At 39.0% G+C, this 27625-nt stretch overlaps 1 protein-coding gene across 5 annotated transcripts in view; it reads left to right on the forward strand.

Moving 5' to 3' along the window:
* ZDHHC14 (zinc finger DHHC-type palmitoyltransferase 14) overlaps window positions 1-27625 on the forward strand; it is a 374077-nt gene that overhangs the window by 301217 nt on the left and 45235 nt on the right. For 4 of the 5 annotated variants that reach the window (XM_044004826.1, XM_044004827.1, XM_044004825.1 and 1 more), the window contains exons 4-5: window positions 6745-6882; window positions 10865-10913. In XM_044004826.1, coding sequence (XP_043860761.1) covers window positions 6745-6882; window positions 10865-10913 — 187 coding nt within the window. The remainder of the gene's footprint in view (window positions 1-6744; window positions 6883-10864; window positions 10914-27625) is intronic. The other variant, XM_044004828.1, reaches the window with a different exon arrangement.

Genomic DNA, 27625 nt, shown 5'->3' on the forward strand with positions numbered 1-27625 from the left:
AAGCAGATACAATGTTTATTGAGTGAATATTCTGTAGGCCTAGAGTAGCTGACTCTGACTTATGAATGCAATTTCTGTGGGGTAGGGACTGTCATGAAGTAAAACTTTGATAGCAATGATTTATGTCCTTGCTCTTGCCCTTTTGTTCTCTCCCATGCTCTCAAAAAATATAAAAACATCATAGAATATGTGGACAAGTTGCCTGCCTTCTTGGCTCAGATCTGACCATTTCTGGAATCTTCCTACCAACTACCCAAGGTATTATGTTGGAAAGAACCAAAGGTCACATGAAATGCTTTCTACACTGCAAGCGTGACTAAAACCAGTCCATTTCTGGGTAACTTCAAGACTTTGATCCAGGAAATTGGGGGAAGGGAGGATGGAAGGGCATGAGGGGGCTTGGACAGCTGAAAGCCCAATAAACCAAATGTTTGTTATTGTCACCTTCTGCATCACCTACTCAGATTCTTCAAATGCTAAATATGGGGAACCAGTTCTGAATACATCTGAATTCCGTGGAACATTCCTGCCTCTTGTCTCTAGATCATATACCATAAGATCACAGTTAAAACTAGAAATTTACAGGTGATCTAGTCCAACACCTTCCCCCACCACCATTTTTGAAATTAAGGAACTGAAGTTAGGTGTGGTGGCACCATCTGTAATCCATTCTTTTTTTTCTTTTTCTTTTTCTTTTTTTTTTTTTTTAGTGAGGCAATTGGGGTTAAGTGACTTGCCCAGGGTCACACAGCTAGTAAGTGTTAAGTGTCTGAGGCTGGATTTGAACTCAGGTACTCCTGACTCCAGGGCCAGTGCTCTATCCACTGCACCACCTAGCCACCCCCACTGCGCCACCTAGCTGCCCCTGTAATCCATTCTTTAAAGGGGGCTGAGTCTGGCACTTCTCAGGCTCAGTAATTTTAAAGTACAGTACCTTCTGTCAATAGGGTGAGCCCTCAGGAATGGGTGAACTACCAGGTTCCCTAAGGAAGGGGTGAACTGGCCCACGTAAAAAACAGTCAGAGCTCTCATGCTGATCAGCAGTAGGACCAGGTCTATGAATAACTCCTTCACCTATAGCCCAGGCAAGATGAGGAGACCCAGTTCTTTAAAGAAAAGTGTAAAAGTTCAGAAAATTAATCTCATTGAGATAGTTATTCTTCCAGGGTCTGTAAATACATAACCAAGATTCAAATCCATCTAGTCAAATTCCAGATCCATGTTTCCCTTCTTCTCAATGTTCTACCTCTACAATTGCCATATTGGGCAGTTCCTTGCATTTCCAGGGACCTTCAATTTGCAAGAGAAGTGGGGAAACTTAGTGGTCCCATAATCCTTAGGCCACTTAATACTTTAACCCAACCCCAGTCTTCTCTATTGAGGGCTTGGCTAACCAGTCAAGTTTTTTTGCCTCTAGTACTGAAACTATCTCACCACTACATCCTCTGGGCCTAGAGGCCCTGGTATATTCTAGAGCCTATAAGAACCTCATATCATCTAGCCTGACTCCATAAGAAAATGTTTCTATACAACCCGAGCCATATTGGTGGCAGTAGAAATGGCTGACAGCCAACTTATCTGGCTTATAACTTATGAAACCAGTCTTTTAAAGATCTCTAATAAAATAAAATAAAAACACCACAAAAGTCCTCACCTTCAATGTCACCAGCTCACCCTTGTAAGTGGGTCTACTGACTTATCAAATGAGGTCCAGCTGCTTCCCACTTTTGATGGGGCACTGGTATTGTTTTAAAAGCTATATCTGTTCATAATTACATGAAGCAACTAGGTGACATAGGGAATAGAGCTCTAGACTTTGAGTAAGGAAGACTTTAGTTCAATCTTAGCTTAGACACTTACTAGCTGGGTGAATATGGGCAAATCACAACCTCTCGGAACTCCAGTTTCCTTATCTTTAAATGGAGATAATAATACCACAGACTTAAAGTGCTCTGAGGTTCAAATGACATATAAGATATTTAAGTGCTAATAATGGTAACCAAATTTTATATGTTGTTATTATTTAATTATGATTATTAATGCCATTAATACCATCATAATCAAGGAACTATACTATTTCCCCACATTGCTGATGTCTTGGGTTATTTGGTGCAGGTCACAATTTTTTACAAAGCTGGACATCTACGTAATACATCTTCTAAGTCTTAACTGCTAGAACAAAAAGGAAGAGTGTTCCAGGACCAGTTAAGCCATGCCCTTTGCACTTTGTAATACCACCAACATATCCCAGCATTTCTTTACCTTTGTTTTCCAGCTTCCACTGGATCATAGTGTGGTGCTGACATTTTAATTTACTCACAAGTTTCCAGGCACCTGAACTAATCTGCTCAGTCCAGATCCATCTTTACAAGCACCACTTGTCTGTACAGTGAGAAAAATAATCCATTTTATAAGACAGGAAAGAGAATTTCTTAGACACTTGTCAATCAATAGACCAAGACCATAAAAGATTTGTGATTTCTGAGAATTGTGGGTTATTATTGGAGATCATCACTCAACCTTGACTGTCTCTCTCACAGACATACCAAAGAACCTCTAAGACGCCATTCGTTTATTTGTTTGACGACTAGGTGGTGTAGTGGATAGAGCACCGAACTTGGAGTCAAAAAGACCTGAGTTCGGGCAGCTAGATGGCACAGTGGATAAAGCACTGGTGGAGCTGACTTCAAATCCAACCTCAGACACTTGACACTAGCTGTGTGACCCTGGACAAGTCACTTAACCCTCATTGCCCTTCCCCCCCCCAAAAAAGACCTGAGTTCAAATTTGGCCTCAGACACTTGCTATGGTGATATGGGCCATGTCATTGACCTCTAACTGTCTCAGTTTCTTCTTCTTCTGTAAAACAAGAATAATAATAGTATCCCTCCCAAAATTATTATGAGGATCAAATAAGATAATATTTGTAAAACGCTTTACAGACTTTAAAGCACTATTCAAATGCTAGCTATTATTACTAGCTGTTATTTGTTTATTATCAAGCATGGCATTAGAGCAGATGAAGCAAATAAAAAGGGAGAAAGTGAAATCTAAAGTAGAAAGTATTGATCAAGCAAGGGCACAAAGAAGATAGAAGAGAATGTGCTCAGAGGCAATGAGCAAGGATACCACTGAGACGTGGATTAGGGGAAATGAAGGAGCTCATGGTAGGTAGCTTCAGTGTTCTAAGTAAGCTAATATTTGTAAAGTGCTTGGTATTTAGTAGGTGCCATAGAAATGTTTATTCCCTTCTCTTTCAGTGAGGTAGGAGGTAAGGTTATCTGCTGAGAGACTTAGGTGGGAAATTTAGGGGCTTGAGGAAAAAATTTACAATAGAGGCTATGGGGAAAATGACTTGGGTCAACAGGGGAAAATTCCAAATGTCTTCATGCAGCATCCAGGCAGCATAAATTTATAGTGGCTCCTATTGGAGTGGTTGGCATGGTTTCTTCAGCAACACTCAAGAATAGAAGCAATGGAAAAATATCTGAGAGTTATCCAGAAGGAAGAGTTAACAAGGCAGAAACAATAGGTCAAGGGATGAGGGATTCAAGGGCAGACAAAAGAGACTTATCGAAATGGCTCGCCATAGAGTTAATACTGTGAACAGAGAGGAGAGAAGCCAAGAGCAAGGGGAAGAACTGGAAGGATAGGAGTGAATCAAAGGCTCGAAGATTGTAATGAGTCGAAGTGCAGGCACAACTGGCAAGGTGTGGAAGCATTAGGAGATTGCAGTCAGACAGGGAATTTCAAAGTTCAAGATCTAGGAAGTATAGCAGTTTTGAGTGATGGGCCTGGCTAAAGTGTGGGTGATAGAAGCCAGGTGGAAGAGTTCATTACAGCTGAAATTGACAGAACTGTTAAAGGAGTCATCAATATGATGATTTGGATCATCAAGAATGGCAGTAGAAGATGAGCTGGAAAGGAAATCAATAAGCCAAGTATCTAAGTCATTGAGATAGATGGGAGAACATTCTGGAAAGGAGTGTCTGACAGCAACAAGGATCAAGAGATGGCGATATATAATAGGATGCCATGAACATCAAATCAGGCAACATTTCTGAGTGAGAGCCAAGCAAAAATATGGAATTGGGAAAAGGAAACAAAGCATATATATAAGTATTATAGGAATAGTTGGGAACTGTTAGGGTACAGAGGAAGATCCTATTCGGCTAAGGCTATCGTGAACAGGTAGATAGAGTTGAATAGATTTCATTAACTCCTACAAGATGGACTAAAGATCCTTGGGGAGGTTGTCAGAAGAAATAAAGTTGGAGTCTGGCCTTTGAGAAAACTGAATGTCTGTTGAAATGACAGTTTTATCTGGAAAATACTTTCTGCCTGTCTTTTTGTGGGTTTTGCTGCTCCAGGGTTCGTTTTATTGCTGTTTTGGGGTTAATTGTGTCTGGAGCTTTGTGCATTTAATGTCTTTCCTCCGCCATCTTGGTTCCCTGAAACCACAGTTTTAGAGAACCGAAGATAAAGTATGCTTCCTGCTTCTTGAGAGAGGGGTGATGGACTCAACATGCAGAATGAGAGTCCTCTGGGACGTGGCCAAAAAGGATATTTTGCTTTACTTGACTATGGATATTTGTTATGAGGGCTTACTCCAATTGATGGAGGAAAGTGGTAAAGAGAAAAAATGCCTGTTCATTGGAGGCGGGAGGTGGGGAGTGGGGAGATGATTAAATTTAATATTTAAAATAGACTGGTGAAAGAATAAAAGAACCTATGTGGAGTGCAAGGCATGGTTAGTGGTGGTGCCCTTGGTGTTGGGGCTCCTAGGTTTTCTCCCCTTAAATCTTCTTTTTGTTAAGTGTGAGTTATTTTCATGTGTTTGTATTTATTTAGGATTATGACTTATGGCTCCCTAGAACTTAGCCACAGCAAACACCAGAAAAGAGGGAAGGTGTAACCGTGAATCTGTGTTACAGGTCCAGCCTAGAGCCACCCAATTCATTTGTCCTGGATAAACTTTCTTCTCCTTTCTCCTACTTCAAGAGACAAATGCTTAGTTGGGGTAGGGAGGTAGGTCTCAGTTCCTAAAAGGCTTGAAAAAAGTAGCCACCACCATTTGAGAGAGTAGTAAAGAAGATGGCATCATCAAAAGAAAGCCAAGTTAATGCCATGAGACAGAAATAGTATAAGAGAAATAAGTTTATAATGATGAAGAATTTGTATACAATAAATTGGTAATTCCAAAGGACCCAGTGAAAGAGATAGAGGAGGATGAGGGCTGAGGAACTATAAGCCTGAGCTAGGTAATAGAAAGGCAAATGGAAAGTTATCAGGGAAATGGGGCTTTCACCCAGAGCAGTGGTTTTTGATACCAGTTAGGGGAACAAAAGATTAAGAGGTAAGTTGGAGGGACTTGATAAACCACAGCCCAGAATTATTTGGTTTATCTTTAATTTTCTTGGAAACGCTCCAATCATTCTAAACATGATCGAAATATCCCCATAGGCATTCCAGTTAATATTGTATATATAGATAAAGGCATTACATATAAAATAATATATAGAGCCCTTTCCAATATCTGATTATGAAGCAATGAGACTGGTTTCCCTTTGGTTCATGACATTAGCCATTTGTTTATACTGATGCCTCACATTGACATATATGTGTGTGTGTGTGTGTATATGTACATATATACACATACATATATGTATATATGTACATATATACACACATAGATATATGTGCACATATATATTTATTTATATGAAAATAAAATGGGGTACTGAACTTGGAAAAGAACCAGAAAAAAAGAGATAAGTCATATGCCTAACGTTTTTTTCTTCCCCACCCACAGTGCAGGCTTCCGAAATGTGAGTGGGTGTGTTGCAATGTCACTTTGAATAGATCAGCTGAATAGTAGAGAAAAGAAAAACACTTTGTCATTACTTGCAGAGGAAAAAATAAATCATAAATACATCAAAGATTTCATTTTAAATTCTCATGGTGAGAAGAAAGTTGACATTTAAACTTTAAAAACCCAAGACTTTTTAAAGACCCAAGACAAGGAATAGGGAGCAGATTAGGCTCCTAGATGTATATTTTGAAGACAGCAATCACCATTGATCAAGAAGAAGAAACATGTTTTTGGAAAGGACCTACATAGCTGGGGTGGGGAGAAAATAACAGGATAAGAAAATAAAGAAGCATAGATTGTTCACTTTTTAACCTTTAGATGTTCCAGGTATACTCTACTGTTCCAGATTTCCCTAGTCCTGATGCCCATCAACAAAGATATTAAGAATGAAAACTAAGGGATTCCCATGTACACTACAATTCTCCATCTATAGAATGGGAATAATATTACGGGCTATAATCTGCATCATGGGAGGGAATACCCACATTGATAAGTTCCTACATCCATTTGAGTATTGTTGCTACAAGATCCTTAAGTGAGAGTTAATGTATAAAAGCAAAGAAACCTTATTTTTCCAACCACAAATGGGATAAGAAATCCTATTAACATTTCTAAAGTGGCAATTTAATAATAGGGTATATCTTTTTTTTTGAAAGATCATCTCAATCATACACCTAAATTTAGATGAAAGGGTAATGTTGTTCTTGAAATCTCATGAAGCTAAATACTTCTCTAAAAGGTTAGTCCACAAATACCTATGAAGTCATCATTTTGGTATATTGTTCAAAGGTTTGTTTTTTGGTTTTTTTTTCCTCAAGTAAAGAGACATTTTATTAATTGATTTCCATATTTTTTTCTGCCTTTCATTTCAGAACGGTTTGATCATCACTGTCCCTGGGTAGGCAACTGTGTGGGGAAAAGAAACTACAGATTTTTTTATATGTTTATTTTATCTCTGTCTTTTCTGACAGTCTTTATATTTGCATTCGTTATCACCCACGTCATTCTTCGTAAGTATGCTGGCAAAATCAGATTATGTATGTAGTCATTTGCTTGACTTTGGTTTTCTGATTTATTTAACTTTGATTTAATATTTTGATCATTTAGGGTTCTCTTTTTCTTCTTTTCCCTTCCTTCCCTTCTTTTCCTCATTTCCAACCTGCCCCCCTTTTTTCTTTTCCCATCGTTCTTTTTTTTTTTCTTTGCTTCCCTCCCTCTTCCCCATTGCCCTCCCCAATCCTACCCAGAATGGTTTCCAACTTAGGGACCAATTTAGTCTTTCCTTTACAGAGCTTGGTTCCTTGGGACCAGTGACATAATTTTCACCTTTCAACCTTCAGAGATATCAAGTTACTTCACTTTCTCTTCTTGTGGTTGGTTCTTTGAAATGATAACCCTACACTTGACCCCTAAGGACCACACTTCAAATGTTGACAGTTTAGTTGAGATAGATTTTGCTGGGATTTCTTTAAAAACAAGAGTGTATTGTATATGACTGGACTCGGTTTCTTGGGTAATTTTAACTTCTTTCCCTTTCTTTTTATATCTCTTTTCCTTTCCCGTTTAGTTTGTTTTTTAAAAAAAGACTTCAATAACATATACTTAAAGTTTGTCACAAATAAAAAATTTCAAATGTCAAAGTAGGATATTTGACCAACTTCTTGGCTAGTGAATAAAGTAACTGTGAGAAAAACACTGGAAAGAAGCACTTACCTTACTTACCTAAGAGAGTTGGTTTAAATAATTTTAAGCTGATTTTGCTGAGGTGTAGGTATCTATTCTCTCCCTGCTGAGCCCCTTCTGAAGATCACTAAGAATTTCTTTTGTCCCTTATTCTTGCCCTTCCCTTTGTCAGGTAGTGATGAGAAGGGAGTTAATTGGCTTTGGGCTATAAATTTAAGCCTTTAAAGATCCATTAGGGTTCCATTAGAAACATTAAAAGACTAACATTATCTCTCATCCACATTCCTGAAGTGTAACCACCCATTAGAAGGTATAGAGAGCATCTTGCTGGCATGCTTCCGGAGGTATCTGAAAATAGGCTTCCTCTTCTTTCATCATAGCAGTTCTAAAACCTCAAATGGAGTTGCTAATGCCAAAGTTAGACATCCAAGTTTTTCTCCTGCCCTTTTTTGTTATTGTTGTTGTTTCTTTTGGGGGGGCGGGGGATGGGATATGGAGAGGATCAGAGAAGAGCTATTTCTTAGGTATTAGTCAATATTTCAACATTACAGTAAATGGAATACCCCAAACTTTAAGATGTATTTCAAATAATAGTGCCAATATTTTGGAGTTGAGATCTTTTCCTTTGAATTTGAGATAGACTGGTTTGGAGCAAACTATATACATGAAAACCATTATATAGCCATTTACACTAGTTGAGCGTATTTGATGGAACTTAGGATCCAATATGGAAGCCTTCTCTAAATTATTCTGCTCTTTCAAACAATACAGACTATAGTTCCCCAGGGCCACCTTTCCTGCATATTATCGGGGTTACAGAATAGTTATCGCCACACTGAGCAAGAGAGAGTAATGATGGGAAAAACAAGAATATCACTTGATATTTTCAAAAGAAGTAACTACCCAACACAATGAAGGGAAAAGTAACAAGTTCGGAATACACTGATGCTAATTACTAGGATGCTTTTGAATACTTCATAGTGCTTTCCTATCTATCTTATGGTATTTAATGAGCAGACCCAGTCCTTTAAAAAGATTATTTACAGGGACACAAATCTTTCTCTCTCCCTCTGTCTTTTTGTATGTGTCCCTCTCTCTCTCTGCCCTAACATAAGCACAAACATATACATACCTGTCCACATATAAACATGCACTCTCAAGCAGGAAATTATAACCTAATCCTTGTTGGCATAGTTGGGTTGTGATGTACAAAGGTTTTCCAACTGAAGATTCTCAGTTTTCTTCAAATTTGCCAAACACATAGTTCATCTCAGTTATTAGCAGCTATTCAGTTTTTGCTTTTATGCAACATTGATTGTTCATCAGTCTTCTCATACAAAACTTTTTTTAAAAGATAAAAATTTCTAACCATCTATCAGCCCGAAATATATCACATTTTCTTAGCTGACAGTGTTTTCTTCCTTCTCCCTACCTGCTCCTCCAAACATAACCCTCTTGGAAGGAAGGAAGGAAGGAAGGAAGGAAGGAAGGAAGGAAGGAAGGAAGGAAGGAAGGAAGGAAGGAAGGAAGGAAGGAAGGAAGGAAGGAAGGAGGAGGGAGGGAGGAGGAGGGAGGGAGGGAGGAAGGGAGGGAGGGAGGAAGGAAGGGAGGGGGGGGGGAGAGAGAGAGAGAGAGAGAGAGAGAGAGAGAGAAAGGAAAGAAGAAAGAAAGAAAGAGAAAGAAAGAAAGAAAGAAAGAAAGAAAGAAAGAAAGAAAGAAAGAAAGAAAGAAAGAAAGAAAGAAAGAAAGAAAGAAAGAAAGAAAGAAAGAAAGAAAGAAAGAAAGAAAACCTTTAGTCCAATCCCATCCTAACATGTGGTCCTTGGAGGAAGGTGGGGGCGGGGGAATGCCTTCATGTGATAACTATTTTGGTCCCCAAATGCAGAAAACATTGGTAAGGGCCAAAATCTGCTTAATTATAGCTGATGAGATATCACCTGTGCCCACAGAATGAGAAGGCAAGACATAAAGTCAACAGAAAGAAAAGAATATTGTTATCTTAAAAACATGTGTTACTCACATAGGACATCATTTTTGAAAGCTGCAATTCTGGATTTGTAAGTAAAGAGATGAAAAGTTTTAGGAAAGTGACCTCATTTTTTCAGTAGGGTAAGGTTAAGAAATAACATTTTTAGTGTCTTAATTTTGTATTACAACTACCTTCCCTCCACTATCTTCCTTATGTCTTAAGCTTCCTTGACTCTCAGGAGTTTTCACAAGAGCAAAGTTGAGCTTTATCCCTGCAGGTCCATGGTGGGTTGGCACATGGCAAACATCAATTTTTCAATTGTTTCTTACATAGTTCCCATCAACTGCCATCCACCCACAGAACTACTCTGCATCACAGGGGTTTAGGGTAGGTACAGGGAAGAAGAGTCAATTGTGAATTAGTTATAGAGTATGCAACTTCCCTGTCAGCTCCAGAATGGGCTTTAGAACTGGGAAACTCATCAGTAACTACCTTATTACCTAAACTGACAAGAACGACTATTCCCATTTTCAATGGTCCCCCTTTATAAGCCAAGTCAATTAATGAAGGGCTAGATTGCAGGAGAACCCATGCTCCCTAAAACAGAATGACAAGCAAAAGTCTGATGTCACCTAGTGAGCCAATAATATGGATGGGGCTCTGCCCCACCTGCAACAACTTGTAAAAGAGATCCCCCATATGAGCATTTTTTTCTGAAGCAAAGTAACATGTCAATGCATGAATAATAAAAGTAATGTCCTCTTGTCAGATAAAACTTTACTAAGGGCCTTAAAGGAATTTTTTTCTTCCTCTGACAGCTCATAATTGAAATGCATTGCATCTAAAAGAATTAAGTGATATACTAAGAGTTTGTGATCTTGTTTATGCTGGGTGCTGAAGTCTTTTATAATGTAGTGCATTTTACAGGACTTCTAGGTTCAAAAGTTAACAGATTTTGAGAAAACAGCCTTTCATGACAGAGGGAAAAATAGTGTATGGTGTTTTGTTTTCATATTAAAATGAAGAAGGAAACAAAGGCGTAATCAGAACTGTAATTGATGGGGAAGTATGCAGACCTCCATCTGCTCTGGCTCAGAAAATATCCTACAGATGTTAGGTCTGATTATGAATCTTGCCATGTTCTTGTTGAATAACTTTAGCCAAATCTCAGTCTCCTACAAGGAAACTGCATGCTGCAGCACTGAGAGAATAGAATTATTTCATTGATCTTTAGACACCTAGCATTTTCATGCAGATATGGGCTCTCAGCATAAACTGCACTTTATTTGGGGGGCGGGAAATGATTGCTTTGATGTTAAATCTTGGTTTCATTTCCACAGGTTCCCAGCAAACAGGTTTTCTAAATGCTCTCAAGGACAGTCCTGCAAGATATCCTTTCCATTTGACTTCTGCTTGCATCCATGTTGAAGATGCTAACATGTTGTGTGTGGATTGTGATTCCTTCATTTTCATTGTTTCTTTCTGCCCCATTCCTGGCTTTACTTCCAACAGATATCATGATTCTCTGAGATGCTCTGAGATTCTCTATAGTCCAGGAAGGCTTCCTTAGCCACAGACATTGCAGGTAGTATCCCCAGAAATCATCTTTGTACTGATGAAGTGACACACTCGACTTTTCCAGTCTTCCCATGCTTTTCCCAGTTAAATTAGAAGTGAGATTGCTATGAACCGAGCCAAGTGTGAAAAACAACCACTCAGATGTGATAAATCATTGCAGTTTGGGCAGAAAAAGTGAGGTCAAGGGTTCTTGTTTTTACATTTTGATCAGGCAAGCAATCTGTCCAACATAATTATTGCCTTCCCTCTGTGGGAAGAGCCTGTGTAATTCCCCTTTTTAGACTGGAAATCAATTGAACACAGAATGAAGACAGGTAGTCATAAGGCTGGATTCTTCCTGAGGGCAGGAGAGAAAGTTAACTAGTAATCAAGGCAATATAGTATAATGAACAAACATCAGAAGTCTTGTGCTATAGTCCTGTCTCTATCCCTTACTAGACCTTGGACAAGTCATAGCCTTTCTGAGTTTCTCCTGAAAGGAAGAGATAATAAGTCAAGTCCAATTAACTAAACAAGCATTTATTAAGCCCTTATTATTTGCCAGGCACCATGCTGAATACAAAGAAAAGCAAAAGCAGAGGTATAATAATACCTCTACTACCTACCTCACAACTTTATAATGAGAATCAAGTGAGATAATGGGGGGGCAGTTTTGTAGACCATGCAATGCTTTGTAAATATAGATTATCATCATCGTTGTTATTATCAGTGTGGCATTTAAAGGTAACATTGACTTTTTGCCCATATAAATGAAGAACCAGTTCTACATAAAAATCATTCCACGAAGACAGTTCACACTCATTGTCATTTGGACCAACATGGGTGCTATCTTGACCTTCTGAAAACTACTCTAGCAGATCCAGTGGACCCCTCTTGTGTGTTGGGCAAATAATGATCAAAGGAAGACAGGTACAATTATTATACTCTCTTGAAAGGAAAGAGCAAATCCAAACCAAGAAGGGGTAAGTTTTAGAATCTAGGTCCAGTCCAGCTCTATAATTCTGCCATCTTTCTCCTTCATGTAAATAGCTAATTTGGACTTGAACCCTTCATTTCTATCTCAGAAATGATTGTCATCTTATAATGGACAATTCTGAAGGAATAAAAGTACTTAATATGGTGATGGAAAGGCAGTAAGTATCCTATAATGAGTAGATAAAGATGGCCAATGAAGCCAAGAAGACCTGCATTCCGGTCCTCTCTCTGACAGATTGACTGTGTGACCCCAGGCAAGTCTTTTAACCTTTCAATTTTATAGGTAAATTCTAAGATTATTAATTCCAGAGAAGGTGCTGGCCTTTATTGGGAGAGGGAGTTTCTTCATCTGGGAGTTCCTTCTATCGATGAAATCACAGGTACATTCTCTATAACTAATATAATGTCATATAATATAGCTATGAAATACAGTCTGACCCATGTGCCTAGGACATATGCAAGAAATTAGTATCAATCTAAAAAAGACTCTGGTAGTAGGCATATTTGTGTGTGTGTGTGTGTGTGTGTGTGTGTGTGTATACTGTCTTTTTTTCTAGGCAATTTTCATTTTGTTTTTATGTGGTTCTATGTTGGTCATTAGGATGCAATTCGAAGATACAAAAATATAGGAAGTGGGGAATTGGAGGATAAATTCCTAGTTGTGAAATATCAGAACTTAAAGAACCATAAAGATTACCTTTTGTATCTCATGGACCCCTTTGGCAGTATGGAGAAGCCTAGAAATCCTTCTCAGAATGTTTTTAAATGTACAAAGTAAATTGGGAAGGATTTCAAAGGAACCCAATTATATTGAAATACAGTTATCAAAAAAAAAATTCAGTTTAAAGGACCCCAGGTTAAGAATGCCTGATCTGGCCCAATCTCCTTATTTTAGAGATAATGAAACAGAAGGCCAGAGAAGTAAAAGGACTGACCCAAGTTCACACAGCTAGCTTGTGAGGCAGCTAGGTGGGGCACTGGATAGAGTGCTGGGCTTGGGCTTATGAAGACCAGAGGTGAAACCCTGCTTTAGCTCCTTACTAGAGAGGTGACCTTGGGACAATCACTTAACCTCTCTTTACCTCAATTTCATTGTCTGTAAAATGGGTAAAGTTTGGACCTCCATGGCCGTTAAGATCCCTTTTAGCTGTAAATCTATGTTCCTGTGAACCAAGGTGTCCTGAATGCCAATTTGATGGTCTTTTGATCCTTCTGCTACTTGGGATAATATGGTGCCCCCTAGAAGGTTGGGTTGGCTAGGAAAAGAAAGGGAGGAACCATGGGTAATGTGAAATCCTGGGATTATGTAAAGCTGTTGTTGTTTGTCCTCCATTCTCCATGACATCCAGGTGATGTCATGACTTGCACTAAATTGGATTTAAGTGAGAGAGGGCTGTGAAAAGTCACCAACTTCACTCTCTCCTCCACAGCCATCTGGATCCAATGGCAAGCTATACATCAGAATGACTGGAGATGGCCCTGGACGTTCTGTTTGTTTGCTTGTTTGTTTGTTTTAAGGCAATTGAGTTAAGTGACTTGCTCAGGGTCACACAGTGCGTATCTGAGGTGAAATTTGAACTCAGGTCCTCATGACTCCAGGGCCACTGCTCAATCCCAGCACCACCTAGCTGCCCCTTATGTACCAGGAGGTAAGAAGGTCTATCTTCCTCAAGAAAAGATAGATACCCAGGATTCTATCAGAAGGAGATCTTCTTCAGACATGTGGCAAAAGGAAGAGTTACCAGCCTTTTCTCTTTGATTCTTTCTTGGTATCCATCCTTCTAAAGGGAACACTGCTTTGATAATACAAGACTCTTCCAACTTGTCTCTCTGTCCCTGGAAAGATGTGTCTAAATCTTTTGGGAAGTTGGTTTACATGGCAAAAAAAAAAAACCAATGTATTAGACGCATTAAATTTTATAAATGTCTCAGAATTTAACTTAAGGCCTCATCTCCATACCCATGGAGTATTTTCTGTAGTTATAAGGGCAGCTGCTTTCAAACCACTGTCTTGGACACCTGTTTCTTCTCAAAAGCTACATGAGAAGGGCGGGAAAGCCTGCTGAGTTCTTCCAATTATAAGTATTAATAACAATAAGCTGTTTTCTGCTGGGAGTGGAAAGAATGCTTCTTTGCTGAACCATGTACCGACAGGGAATGCAGGGTGATTTGAGCATCCTTGTATTGTTAACTCTTGCTAGGAGTTAAACTACTGTGCTCATCCTTCCTCCTGCCTCTGAGCTCCTCTAACCCTGTCCCGCCCCCCCCCCCCCAAAGAGGCAAAGCTTAGCATATTTCATTTTAGCTGTCTTTCTCCTTTCTTGCCTCAGGTCTTCTAGTGATTTCCATAGTATGCAGTTTAAACAATTCCAGGAAGACTCATTAGCTAGAGTAAAATCAAATGTTTGCAATATTAACAGAAGAATCCTAAGTTCTAGTTCCCACTCCATTGACCACTGACCACTAATTTAATGTCCAAATTTGGGGAGTGAACTTCAGCAGACACTTATTAACTACTACCTACTGTGTTCAGAGCACTGGGCCAGGCACTTAGAGGAGATATAAAAGTTCTGATGTAAAGAGTCCCTGCCCTTACCTGCAGATCTGCAATCTAGTATTTGCCTGACCTTTTGGTGCCTTGATTTTTCTACTTTGAAAAAAGATTAATAACATCAATTCCCAAATCCTCCCTGCCTCACAAGAAGACTGGCAGAATCAATTACTTTAAAATATAAACGCCTTTTAGAAGAAGTATATCCTAAAAGTATATAGTAATAATAATGTTAATAACTCCCCTTTTAAATCTCCTGCCTCCAGGTATCATTGCTCCTTAAGCTTCCAAGACTAAGCTGTCCTATTTTATAGGTTTTTTAAATAAAAAAGAAATAAGAAAGGTAGGAAGAAAGGAAAGTAGGAAAGAAGGAAGGAGGGAGGGAGGAAAGGAAGGAAAGAGGGACGGAAAGAGGGACGGAAAGAAGGAAGGAAGGAAGGAAGGAAGGAAGGAAGGAAGGAAGGAAGGAAGGAAGGAAGGAAGGAAGGAAGGAAGGAAGGAAGGAAGGAAGGAAGGAAGGAAGGTGAAAGGAAAGAAAAGAAAATCTACTAATTCTACCATGACAGAGAGCGGTTTGGGACTTCCATTTAGTCCTCCCTACCACTTTTTCCATGAGTGGTTAAATCAGGGAACTTAGAATATAATTGGACCTGGCAAGTTTTATGCTGTGAATTGAGCAAGTATTATGGTCATATGCTTGTAATTAGGCAACACATACAATTCAGATCCTGGGTTGTTCAGTTTTTTCCATAATAGTTACTATTTAACATATTTGTGGTTCATTCTGAATAGAGTTGACAAGAGACATATAGCAACAGCCATTTGAAAGTTGCATTTTTAAAATGATAAACTATGCCCTTTGGCATTATCATCTTGAGTCTAATTATTTTTCTATATAATGGACATCACCCTGTTCCTCACAAAAGAGAATACATGTTTTGCTAGCAACCCTACAGAGACATGTCGGTACATGCTTGTCAGCACTTTGGAATAATACATCAACTAGAAAAATAGTATTAGGAAAACCATTTTGGGGAGGGGGAAGGAGTAAAGAAGAGAAATTATCAAGATTTGTTGTTCAGTCATTTTTAGTAAGGTCCAACACTTCATGACCCCATTTGGAGTTTTCTTGGCAAAGATACTGGAGTGGTTTGCCATTTCCTTCTCCAGTTCATTTGACAGATGAGGAAATTGAGGCAAACAAGATTAAGTGACTTGCCCAGGGTCTCACAGCTGCTAATAAGTATTTGGAACCAGTTTTGAACTCAAGAATATCTGAGTCTTCGGGACTTCCAGGCCCAGCACTCTTATCCACTGAGCCACCTAGCTGCCTTGATCAAAGTTGGTCTAGAACAAAATCTTGTTTTTCCTCACTTAAAAAATTATTCAGGGGGCAGCTAGGTGGTGCAGTGGATAAAGCACTGGCCTTGGATTCAGGAGTACCTGAGTTCAAATCTGGCCTCAGACACTTGACACTTACTAGCTGTGTGACCCTAGGCAAGTCACTTAACCCCCATAGCCCTGCAAAAAAAAAAAATTATTCAGTGACAGAGATCTCAAAATTTCCTCAGTAACCCAGTTTGGGAAATTCATGAAAACCTCAGCTCTGTCTCAATATCTGTAATACAGCTAGGTGATGACCTCCTTCAATCATTAGAAAGTTCTAACTCCCTTTTCTGGAGTGAATATCTTCTTTGACAATTATCAAGAATATAATAGTAGCATCCAATAAGGCATACTAAACAGTAGTCAAATTATTCCTTGATAGGTTGAGATGGGATATTATGATGAGTGAATTTACTAGTAGCAACTGTGCCTTCATTGTGCCCTTGGTTCAATAATTACAGAGTTCAGATAAGTGGCATTGGTAAACATAGCAATGCAGAGGTGGGAGAGCCATATCACCCATATTGGAGAAGGAGCTGTTACTTCGAGGAAGACCACATGCAGCTATAGGTGATGTCTGAGAACAAGCTGGGGACAGCTGCTGCTAATTGCAGGCACAGTGTATAAAGCAGACCTGAGCACCCACTGGTGCTCATGACTATGAGACCAGCTTCTATAGTTTTGCTGAGGCACGATATTGGACAACATCATTCCAACATCATGGCATCGCAATAATATAAATAAAGCTACAGGAATGTAACCTGTGCTTAGATCCCAGTTTGTTTGTTTTTGTGAAGATGTGTTGTGTCTTAGCCAACCTTTTTGTGAAAACTTTTTTGTATTGTGTCTATGGAATGAGAACCATAGGATATGTATCTATGTGTATTTTAGGGAGACTAGGGCTCTCTGGGAAGCCTCCTAGTATTGTTTGCTAAAAAAAAAAAACCAGGCTGGTCGTGAGTCCTGAACTGCTAAGAACCAGAGATTTACCTATAGCAACAGACCAATCTTGGCCTGGGCTAAACTTACATATACCTGAGGAGTCTTTCCTGAGGTATTTTACTTCATCTCAGAATATACTTCTTTTGTCATTGTTGAATCATTTCAGTCGTGTCGTGTCAGACTCTTCATGACCCCATTTGGAATTTTCTTGGGAAAGATACTGGAGTGATTTGCCATTTCCTTCTCCAGCTCATTTTACAGATAAGGAAACTGAGGTAAACAAGGTTAAGTGAATTTTCCAGGGTCACCCAGCTACTAAATGTCTGAGTCTAAATGTCTCATGAAGATGAGTCTCCCTGATTTCAAACCCAGTGCTCTATCTACTGTGCCACTTAACTGCCCCCAGAATTCACTTGTGGTCACTGGTGGTCACAAAAACTTAAGGGCTAAAGCCTTTTAGGGTTGGCCTGGCTTTAGGATCATACCAAATACCTAGATCCAATCAGAGAGATGGTTCAAGAGTTCAGGTCAAGTTTAACTTATTTCTCCCCCTCTCTTTCCTCCTTCTGGTTCAGGTTGCTGCAGGATTGAAGAGCTACAGAGATACTAAAGTGAGGTTAAAGCTGTCAGTATGTCATTTTATTAGAACCCTAATTGTGAAGGAAAACTTAAAACCTCACAAAGCCACTGTCAACTTAAAAAAAAAAAACAAATATTTGGTCATCTTCTCCTATTTGTTTTTGTAGATTTTCCTTGAGAAGGTATTTTCCTCACCACCTCTACTTCTTTGCCATCTAGGTCCAGTCTATAAGTAAGAAGTGAAAAGGCAATACTCTAGCACCCAAGGGCAGAAATTTCAGCCATCTTGAAAGGCTCATTGAACATTACTACTTTATTTCTCTCCAAAAAAATGATGCTTCCCATTCCCAGTAATAAGTAAAGGTAAAGAGATAAGCAAGATGGTGAGATGAGGGATGTAGAGAACTCTTCCAAAATGGAAACTTCACCATAGTGACTTCATTATTTTGTTTCTAATTTAATTCCAATAACCTCAGAGGATCATAGATTTAGAACCAGAAGGGAAATTAGTGGTCATCTAGTCCCACCCCTTCATTTTACAGCGGAGAAAACTGAGTCCCAGAAAAGTTAAGTGACATGTCCAAGGTCATACAGGCTTTAAGTGGTAGATTTGGTATTTGAACTCAGATCCAAACTTCCTTTGAATTGCATCAGTCTTCCTTCTCAGAAGCATCAAGATCCATATGGAAGTATATAAACAGACTGCAAAGTTAAGCATAAATGAATTTCTTTATAGTCTCCATGCCACTGTTCCTTTCCACTAGTGAAGATAATTGAAAGTTGCCTGTAATGAAGTAAGCCTAACTATTTGAAGCATTTGTTCAGGAGAGCAATTGCCCCTTCAGCACCCGACAAAAGGAGTAGATTAAAAGGTGCTGACCACCAGCGATTCATAATGAGCCCGTCAACTGGAAGAAAGAAGGGCACTTTATGCTTTGGTTGTGCTGCATTTTCAGGGGGAAAACCATTATGTTGGCATTAAGAAAGACAGTGTAGCTTAGAGGGCACTTCTTCTTAAGCTTGTGCATTGTGCATTGTGTTCTGCAGTTTGCTTTCTAGTGGATAAGGCTGACATGGCAAAAAAAAAAAAAAAAAAAAAGCCTGTTCACCTTTCACTTGCTGTAGTACATGAAGATTTGTGAGTTTGATTTATAGCCATTGCTGCTGTTCACAAATCCTCTGCTTTAGGAAGTGTCTGGATGAATACCAAGTTCTTAAGGTGGTGGTGGTGACTGTTGTTCAGTCATTTTCAGTCATGGCCAGCTCTTTGTGACCCATTTGGGGTTTTCTTAGCAAAGATACTGAAGTGGTTTGTCATATCTTTGTCTAGCTCATTTGACAGATGAGGAAACTGAGACAAACAGGATTAAGGGACTTGCCCAAGGTCACACAGATAGTGTCTGAGGCCTGATTTGCACTCAGGAAGAGGAGTTTTCCTGACTCTAGACTCAGTGCTCTATGTACTGCACCCTTCTTAATCTTATATAGTTTTCTAGCTAAGTTGCCTAAGCTTGGCCTCAATGTCAGGAATGGTAGTCGTCCAGTAATCTCTGCTAAGAAATTATAAGTAGAAACGAAAACTCCAGACATATTTTCTGAAGGGTTATAAATATATAAATACAGTCTATAAATATACATGTGTATATATTATGTGTGTATACATATATATTATATGTATATATATATTAAAATACAGTATATAGAGGCAATTAATACAGCATAAAATCTCTATGAATATAATATATAAAGGACATGAATATAATAAGATTTTTTTCATACTATGTATACCACATCTATGTATACTCTGTGTGTGTATGTGTATATATATATATATATATATATATATATGTACACTATATATGTGACATATTGTTGTTGTTAGTTGTGTTTGACTCTCCATGACCCCCCTGGACCATTCTCTCCATGGGGTTTTCTTGGCAAAGATCCTGGGATGGTTTTCCTTTTCCATCTCCAGTGGATTAGGCACACAGAAGTTAAGTGACTTGTTCAGGGTCACACAGCTAGTGTCTGAGGCCAATTTGAACCCGTCTTCCTGACACCAGGCCCAGTAGCGCTATCCCCTTAGCCACCTAGGTGCCTCCTGGGGAAACAGAGGTTAAGTGACTTTCTCAGGGTCAAACAGCTAGTGTCTTAGGCTGGATTTGAACTCAGATCTTCCTGGATCCAGGCTCAGTGCTCTATCCACTGAGCCACTGAGCTACCTCAGATACTCTAAAATATATATGAATACAATATATATATGAATACTATATATAGGGGACATGAATATAGTAACATTACTATATATTATATATAGTAATATTAAGTGATCTGTATATTGCATTCATATGTGTATGTATATATACATTTGTATACATTAAGTGATCTCTTGTATATTGCATTCATATATATGTATATGTATGTATATATCTGTTTATATACAAACATATTTCAGTAATGACCAAAGGGATAATAGAGCCAACATTTCCTCATAGTTGAAAGGGTTCAGACCTATTTTTATTAAAGGTCAAAAACTATTGTTCTAGGAAAGGAGGTTTCAAAAGTATTTACCTTGTCAATGGGCCTGAAGTAAATGTTGAAAAGTAACAAGCTAAAGAAAAAAGCCCTTGTCCACTGAACCAGGGACCCACGGGTACAAAAGGAAGGAGAAAAGAACCAGAGTAAAGAGAGATGAAGACAGAAGAAAGAAAGGACTTGGGGGGAGGGGGGAGAGAGTAATGATAATAATAACTTCCTTTTGTATATAGCATTTTACATGTTAGAAGATATTTTCATATATAGTAGTCCTCCAGAGACAGAGATAGGAGGGACAGTGAGATAGGAGGGAGGGAAAGCTGAGGAAACTGATAGGAGAAAACAGGTTAGTTTACTCATAACCCCATAACATTACTGACCATTCCAAGAAAAAAAAAATATTTCAGAAAGCTAGAACACTGAGCAAAATCTGCTAAGATTAACTTTAATGAGGAAAAATGAAAAGTCATGCTTGGGTTCAAACATTCAGTTTTGCAAGTACAAGATGCACAAAATTTGACTAAATAATACTTTTAGTCTAATAAAGATCTAGGAATTTTAGTGGATGACAAGTTCAACATAAGTAAATGCTTTGATATGATCATAAAAAAATGCTTTTTCAACATTAGGCTACATAGAGAGAGGAATAATGAACAGAAATGGCTCCACTAGACTCTTGACCTGATCACATCACAACTGGAGTCCCAAGTTTTAGGGCTCTCCCTTAAATACTTTGTATTTATTCTGCATGGATTTTGTATTCTTTCTTCCTTTCTCCCTCCCTCCCTTCCTTCCTTCCTTAATTCTTTCCTTTTTGCTTTTTTCTTTCTTTCTCTCTCTCTCTCTTTCCTTCCTTCCTTTTTTCTTTTTCTTCCTTCTTTCCTTCCTTCCTTTCTTTTTCTTTCCTCCTTTCTTTTCATTTAATTCTTTTCTTCCTGACAGTATAATATAAACTCCTGGATAGCAGAGACTTTATTTTTATATGTGGCACACAGTAGGCAATGTAGTGGCTGTTGGATAAACAGATGAATGAATATTCATTTTGGGGTGTCATATATTAGGAAAGACATCGAAGAACTGAAAGGTGACAACAATGGAAAAGTGCTTCCAGGTCATGATATATGAGTACTAGTTGAAGGAACCTGCTCCATATCCTGGAGAAGAGATTTGAGGTGATCTGATAGCTGTCATCAAATACTTGAAGGGCTGTCATGTGAAAAGAGAAATTCAATTTATTCCATCTTGTCACTGAGGAGAACTAGTTGCAACTAGTGGAAACTATAGAAAGACAATTTTAGGTTCAATCTAAAGGAAAAACTTAGGACTGTCCCAAAGTGGAATGAGTTGCTTTGAGAAGTGGTGAGTTCCATCTTACCGGAACAAGAGGACTTTGATCAGAGGCTCTACGACCAGACTTGGTTGGCTATATCCTAATGTCTTGTTCAAGTTCAGGTTCAAGAAAGGTTGAACTTGATGGCCTCTGAGGTCCCTTCCAAATTGGAGATAATATGATTTATATGATCTTCCCTCACACTGGGGGATGGAGAATCGAGCTACTACAATCACATGGAAATACTTTCAACTAGAGACCAACAGGTCTCTAACTTTAAGATTTTCTAATTAGGCATGCATTTCTCCTCTCCACCACTGCCCTAACTTCCATCTGTACTTTTTTCTGCCTGGGTTTCACCACCACCAGCAGCTTCTTTTTTCTCTCCTCTACCTCCTACCAACCCCTTTACTTCCTCACTGCCTTAATTCATACCTCATAGCTCATCCAGTCATCATTGAACTATGGGATTAGTGAGAACAGGAAGCCTGTCAGTCCTGGAGCCGGAGTGGTCAGTGGTCATTGGCCTGAATATCTGGAGTTTGGGGGACCATCCATCTTGTACTAGAGAAAGGAACCAGACAATCCACTCAAAAGAGAACTTGCCCTGTTATTCTCCTACATGTGGGTCAAGTAGTCCAAAATAAGAAATATCCTGCCTATTATGCAATGTCCGCTTCCCTTTTATTCATTCAACAAATGTTTTTTGAGGTCCCCTGTTGTATAGCGTGTTGTGCTAGACTTTGTGATGAACAAGCTTCCTTCCTTCAAGTATCCTATCATCTAGTATCAATCAATTCACTATCTTTGTTCATTCAACAAATATATATTGAGCATTTGCTCTCTGTAGGGCACTCTGATAGGCATTGGGACAGATGAAAAATTTGGATGTGACAGAGTTCCTCACTTCCCAGGACTTGCAGTCTAGCAGAGGATTAAATCACAGTACAAAATATTTCTCAATAGATGCATTAAGAGGTTGTAAAGCAAAGTAGTCCTGTGTTATCTGAGGGGGAAAATCATTACCTGCCAGAGGGATCAAATTGATTATTTTGCAAGTGAGAGGCAGCATGTTGGCGGATAGGGAGCCAGTCCCAGAGTCAGGAATGAATCAACAAGTATTTATTCATCAATCAATCAAGTATTTATTAAAGCCCTATTATGAGCCAGGCACTGTGCTAGATATTGGGAATAATTATATATTCAGAGAAGCAAAATGACCTCCTCATGCTAGCTAATTGCATAAATTGCATATTTTTGACATATTTCATATTTTATGTGTACATGTTGTTCCCCTCTGCCTGCCCTGATAGAATATCAGTTTCTTGAAGGTGGTGACCTGACAGAAGGATGAGGGGAAATATCACCAGTCAGTTTGAAGTTTCTACGCTAATCATTTTTTGAATTGATCAGAGCAGGGCATTAGGAAGATTAATCTGCTCATTCTAGATAGATTGGAAGGAAAAGAAAACACAAAGTAAAGAGATTAGTTTGAGGCTATTTCAATAGTTCAGGCCTGACATAATAAGGGACTCAGCTAGGGTGTTGATAGTTCAAATGCCAAGGGGGAAAAAATGGATGTGAAAGATAGGAAGAATCAAACAGGAATTGACATGTGGATTTGGGATGATGGAATGCCAAAAGTCAAAGATGACTTAGAGGTTTCAGTGCCAATGGGGGGAGGGGGAAAATGGGTGTAAGGAAAAGCTGGTTTTAAAAAGAAAATAATATACTTAGTTCAGTTTTAGGCATGTTTTTTTGTTTTGTTTTGTTTTGTTTTTTAGTGAGGCAATTGGGGTTAAGTGACTTGCCTAGGGTCACACAGCTAGTAAGTGTTAAGTGTCTGAGGCCGGATTTGAATTCAGGTACTCCTGACTCCAGGGCCGGTGCTCTATCCACTGTGCCATCTAGCTGCCCCTAGGCATGTTTTTGGAGAAAGTATAAAAGATCACATGCAAACCACCTTAACCTCTGTCCTGCCTTAGCTTTACTAACTTCATTGTTTTTTCTTGAATGTAGCAAGTACAGGTGGAGAAAATATCATATTTCCAATAATATGGTGTGGCAGGGAATGTTTTTCCCATGTAGAACCAAGGTAGTGACACCATCTCTGCATGTTAAAGCATTAAAAGATTAAAACAGTTAAAGGGGAAAGTGCTCAGAAATGGCACTCGAGAGATTTGTGGTGTATCAACCACATAGCATCATCAAGACTTTAAATTCAGTTGGTCTTTTTCCCAACTGAGCAAGACTTTGTGTTAAGGGAACTCCTGCTGAGAAACAATAATTTCAATGTAACACAGCATTATCGTCCAATTAAAAGGATTACAGTCATTTTTAATCATGAATTATTGTTCAGCTCTCCCTAAATGAAAAGGGTTTTCAATGGTTGGAAAATCTAATACTAATTGATTCCACATTTGTGGTGGCTTCTAACAGAAAGGCCTTTTTTATCCCCAATTTGCATTCATTCTATGGCAAACTAGTTTGAAAGGCACAGGAGAGCACTATGGGCATTCCACAATTAAGTCCTTTGAATGAGAATAAGTTGGTTTGAATCCCAAAAGGAGTAGCAGAGAGAGAGAGAGAGAGAGAGAGAGAGAGAGAGAGAGAGAGAGAGAGATTGAGATTGAGATTGAGATTGAGATTGAGATTGAGATTGAGATTGAGATTGATTGAGATTGAGATTGAGATTAGAAAGTCACTCAATCAGCAATTATTCATTGAGTGTTTATTGTATATCTGGTATCTGGGATACAAAGAAAGGCAAAAACACAACCCCAACCCTCAAGGAACTTACATTCTAATGAGCGAGATAGCATGAAAAGAACTATGTACATTCAAGATATCTAGAGTGTAAGGGGATGATTGTCATCTCAGAAGGTACCATCACTTGTTTAGTCTTCATGATTTCAAATCTCTTTCACGTTATCATGTTCTTTTCCTAAGAACAAAACCAGGGTGTTCAGTAACCAAGCCCAAGGGACAAGTTTGGTACAGACAGTCCCTGGAGGTGAGGTACCTGGTAGAGGAGGCATAGTGAAAAATGAGAATTAATAGGGTCAAAAATGAGTCATGTGGAGAGTTGCTGGTCAAAAATGAAATGTGAGAGGCAGCTAGGTGGCACAGTAGACAGAACACCGCCCTGGAATCAGGAGGACCTGAGTTCAAATACAGTCTCTCATGATCTGTGTGATCCTGGGCAAGTCACTTAATCTTAATTTCCTCAAAAAAAAAAAAAAGGAATGTGAGAGGTGGCATGATATGGAAAGAGCTTGCATCTGGATAGCAGGAAACCCACATTCTAGTTGTACCTCTACCTCTACCACTATGTGACCTTGGGCAAGTCACTTAAATTTCTAGACCTCATTTCATTCACTTTAAAACTAGGAATGTGGGACTTGATGAGCTCTAAGGTGCCTTCCACCTCCAAAAGTCTATGCCTCTGTGAAAATAGGGAGAGCAGCTACTATGATATTCATTTGCAACTGGAGCTATGGAGGTACAGAAGGATTAAGGGACCTTCCAAATTTCACTACTGTGTTGCTCAGATTTGCTAACTCAGTGATCTTCCTAAGACTTGGGATGCTTCCCTAGCTAATGGGTTTCTGACAAGTCCGTCTCCAGTGTCTCTTGTTATCAGATGAGGTTTCACAGGATCACAACCTTGGCTCCTTTTGCAGAAAATAAAAACAACTACAAACCTTTGAAAGCCTTCCATAAAGGTATGAACATAGCGGTCTTTGAAAGCCTTTTGAACAGTAAAGCAGCTAGAGAAAATGATGCCTGAGTGATTCTAGTTGGACCTCCAATTTCCAAAGAGTCTGTCTTACACATAGTACAGTAGTTCATGCCCTAGGGCATAGTGATGGGCACTAAGGTGACATGTACAAGTCATATTTTCATATTTGTGCCTAAGGTTTACAGTGGCATCTTGCTGATGAGGAAAACATAGTGACAGTTTCTTGAATCTAAATATTAAATTGTATAATGTGTTGATCCAGTCACTGTGTTTAAAGAACAATAGAGGAAAACTGCTGACATCTGCTCTCCCATCACTGTCTTTCCTGTACATTGATATTGCCTTTGTTTTGCTTTTGCTTTTAAAAAATAATCAGGGAAAACACATTCAAAAACAAAGTTTTAGAAGTCAGAAGCAGACGAGTCAAAGGACAGAAAGGTACATAAGGACCTCTTACAATTCTATGTAATTCTATAATTCATGCCACCACTCATAAAAGGCACACATCATAGCACTGATGTACCTAAAGATGTCCCATCCTGCAGTTCCCAGAAAGAAAACAGAATTACAGCCAATCCTCTGGCAGCTTCTCTTTGCTTGTTATGGAATCCAAAGTGCTCAAAGTAAGGAAACTCCACCCCCAACTTGCATTTAGCATTGTGCCTGGAACATAGTAGGTGCTTAATAAATGTTGATTGATTGATTAGCAATCATTCTGCAATTTATAGTCTTAGTTACCTATAAGACTAAGTGGTTAAGTAACTTATCTAGAGTCACACAGCCACCATGTGTCAAAGGTGGGACTCTGGCCCCAAGGTTGGCTCTTTGTCCACTTTAGATAGAAATACCATGATGAACCTAATTGTCCAAATTGCAGTTGGGTGATCTCTTAAATACTCAGGTGGATTGTGTGGAGTTGTCAGTCTGGGAGTTCTCTCCAACAATGTAGATTTTGACCTCTTCATGCCTGCCTATCTTATGTGCCTCATCATATCCTCCTAAAGCTACTCCACAGGAAGGCCACCCAGCATGCAGCTCCATCTGCCCACTTGTCATCTCTCTTGTTCTTGCCACTTAACCAGCCTATCTTATCTCCATCTCTTACATTTCCTACAAGCTGGGTGGTGAGACTGTTAGAAATCCTCCCAAGGAAACCATTCATTCAGCAATGGGTTTAATAGGCCATTCAGTTGCCTTTAGTTTCCTTGGTACTGATTAAGTGTCCTGTAGGCTTTAGCCCTCACCAGTGTGTGTAAAGTACGGCCAGAGTTCTCTACAGGCTCACCATTGCTCGGCATGTGTTGGTGGTGAGGGGGACTCCAGGGATACTATTTACTGTTGTAGAGGCATCAACTTCAGAGCACCTCTCCAGTCCTGCTGTGGACAGCTCCTACTACCCTGACAATCCTAAGAATATGGTGCTTGTTGGTAAAGGATGACTGGGTCCTTGCCCTGGGGTTGATTATAATTCTTGTTCCCCCTTTCCCCTTCTTCATTGGATCATAGAACTAGAGATAAAGAGCCAGAAGAGACCTTAAAAACCACCTTGTCCAAGCCCCTCATTTTACAGATGAGGAAAGTGAGACATAAGAGAATTGGGTTTGGGTTTTTTGTTTGTTTGTTTTGATTTGGTTTTTACTGTACCAGTGTCTTCTTTATATTGAAGAGAGCAAAGCAAAATCCATTCCTGTGGATAACTTTTTAAATTTTTCTTATGACTAAGAATATGAAATCTGGAATAAAGACATGCTATGTAGCCTAATAGCCTACTTGACTTTTTAATTACAAATTTTGTGATGTTAGCTTTAGTGTAGCCTTTATAATTATTTTACATTAGACATTACAGTAACTCATCAAAACAATCAAATATGTACTTGGATAATGAAGGCCACTTGGGCCCCTGTGTCTGCATGGCTCTCTAGATCTTAATTCTTAAATCCATTTCTACCTCCCACCACCCCTTTCTCATTTCTCTCTCCACTCAGGCACTGAAGCCTGAGACACATTATTCTTTCACTTCCTGAAATTCATGATTTCCTGGGCTTTTCAGCCTTTTTTTGCACATTCCACAGGGTGGGGAACAATAGGAGAAAGGAAGAGAAGGTTTACTTAAAGGGGGAGTGAAACTATGGTATACCTTGAATGTTACCTTGAATCCATGTCATTTTGACATAGCTATTAGCTAATAGTGGAATCATTTTGCTATTTATAGAATTCCTCTGAAGCACTTAAGAGATTAGTATAGAAAGTGTCACATTTACTTAACTGCTTTCATGCTGTTGATTTCTTGTGAGCTGCTAGAACTCAAACTGCAATTATAAAGGGGTTCCTTTCTGAAGTTGGTGGTTGAAGAAAGATTTAGTCAGGAATGGGAGCCAAAAAATAAGGAGTACCCATTCTAAAGGCTATGATTTCTCTTACTGCTATTTTCCCCTGAGAATTTTCCATAGTTTTCACATATAAGAACCAATAATAGGGTTTTT

The sequence above is a fragment of the Dromiciops gliroides genome, chromosome 4 (genome assembly GCF_019393635.1).
Source record: "Dromiciops gliroides isolate mDroGli1 chromosome 4, mDroGli1.pri, whole genome shotgun sequence".
Lineage (NCBI taxonomy): Eukaryota > Metazoa > Chordata > Mammalia > Microbiotheria > Microbiotheriidae > Dromiciops > Dromiciops gliroides.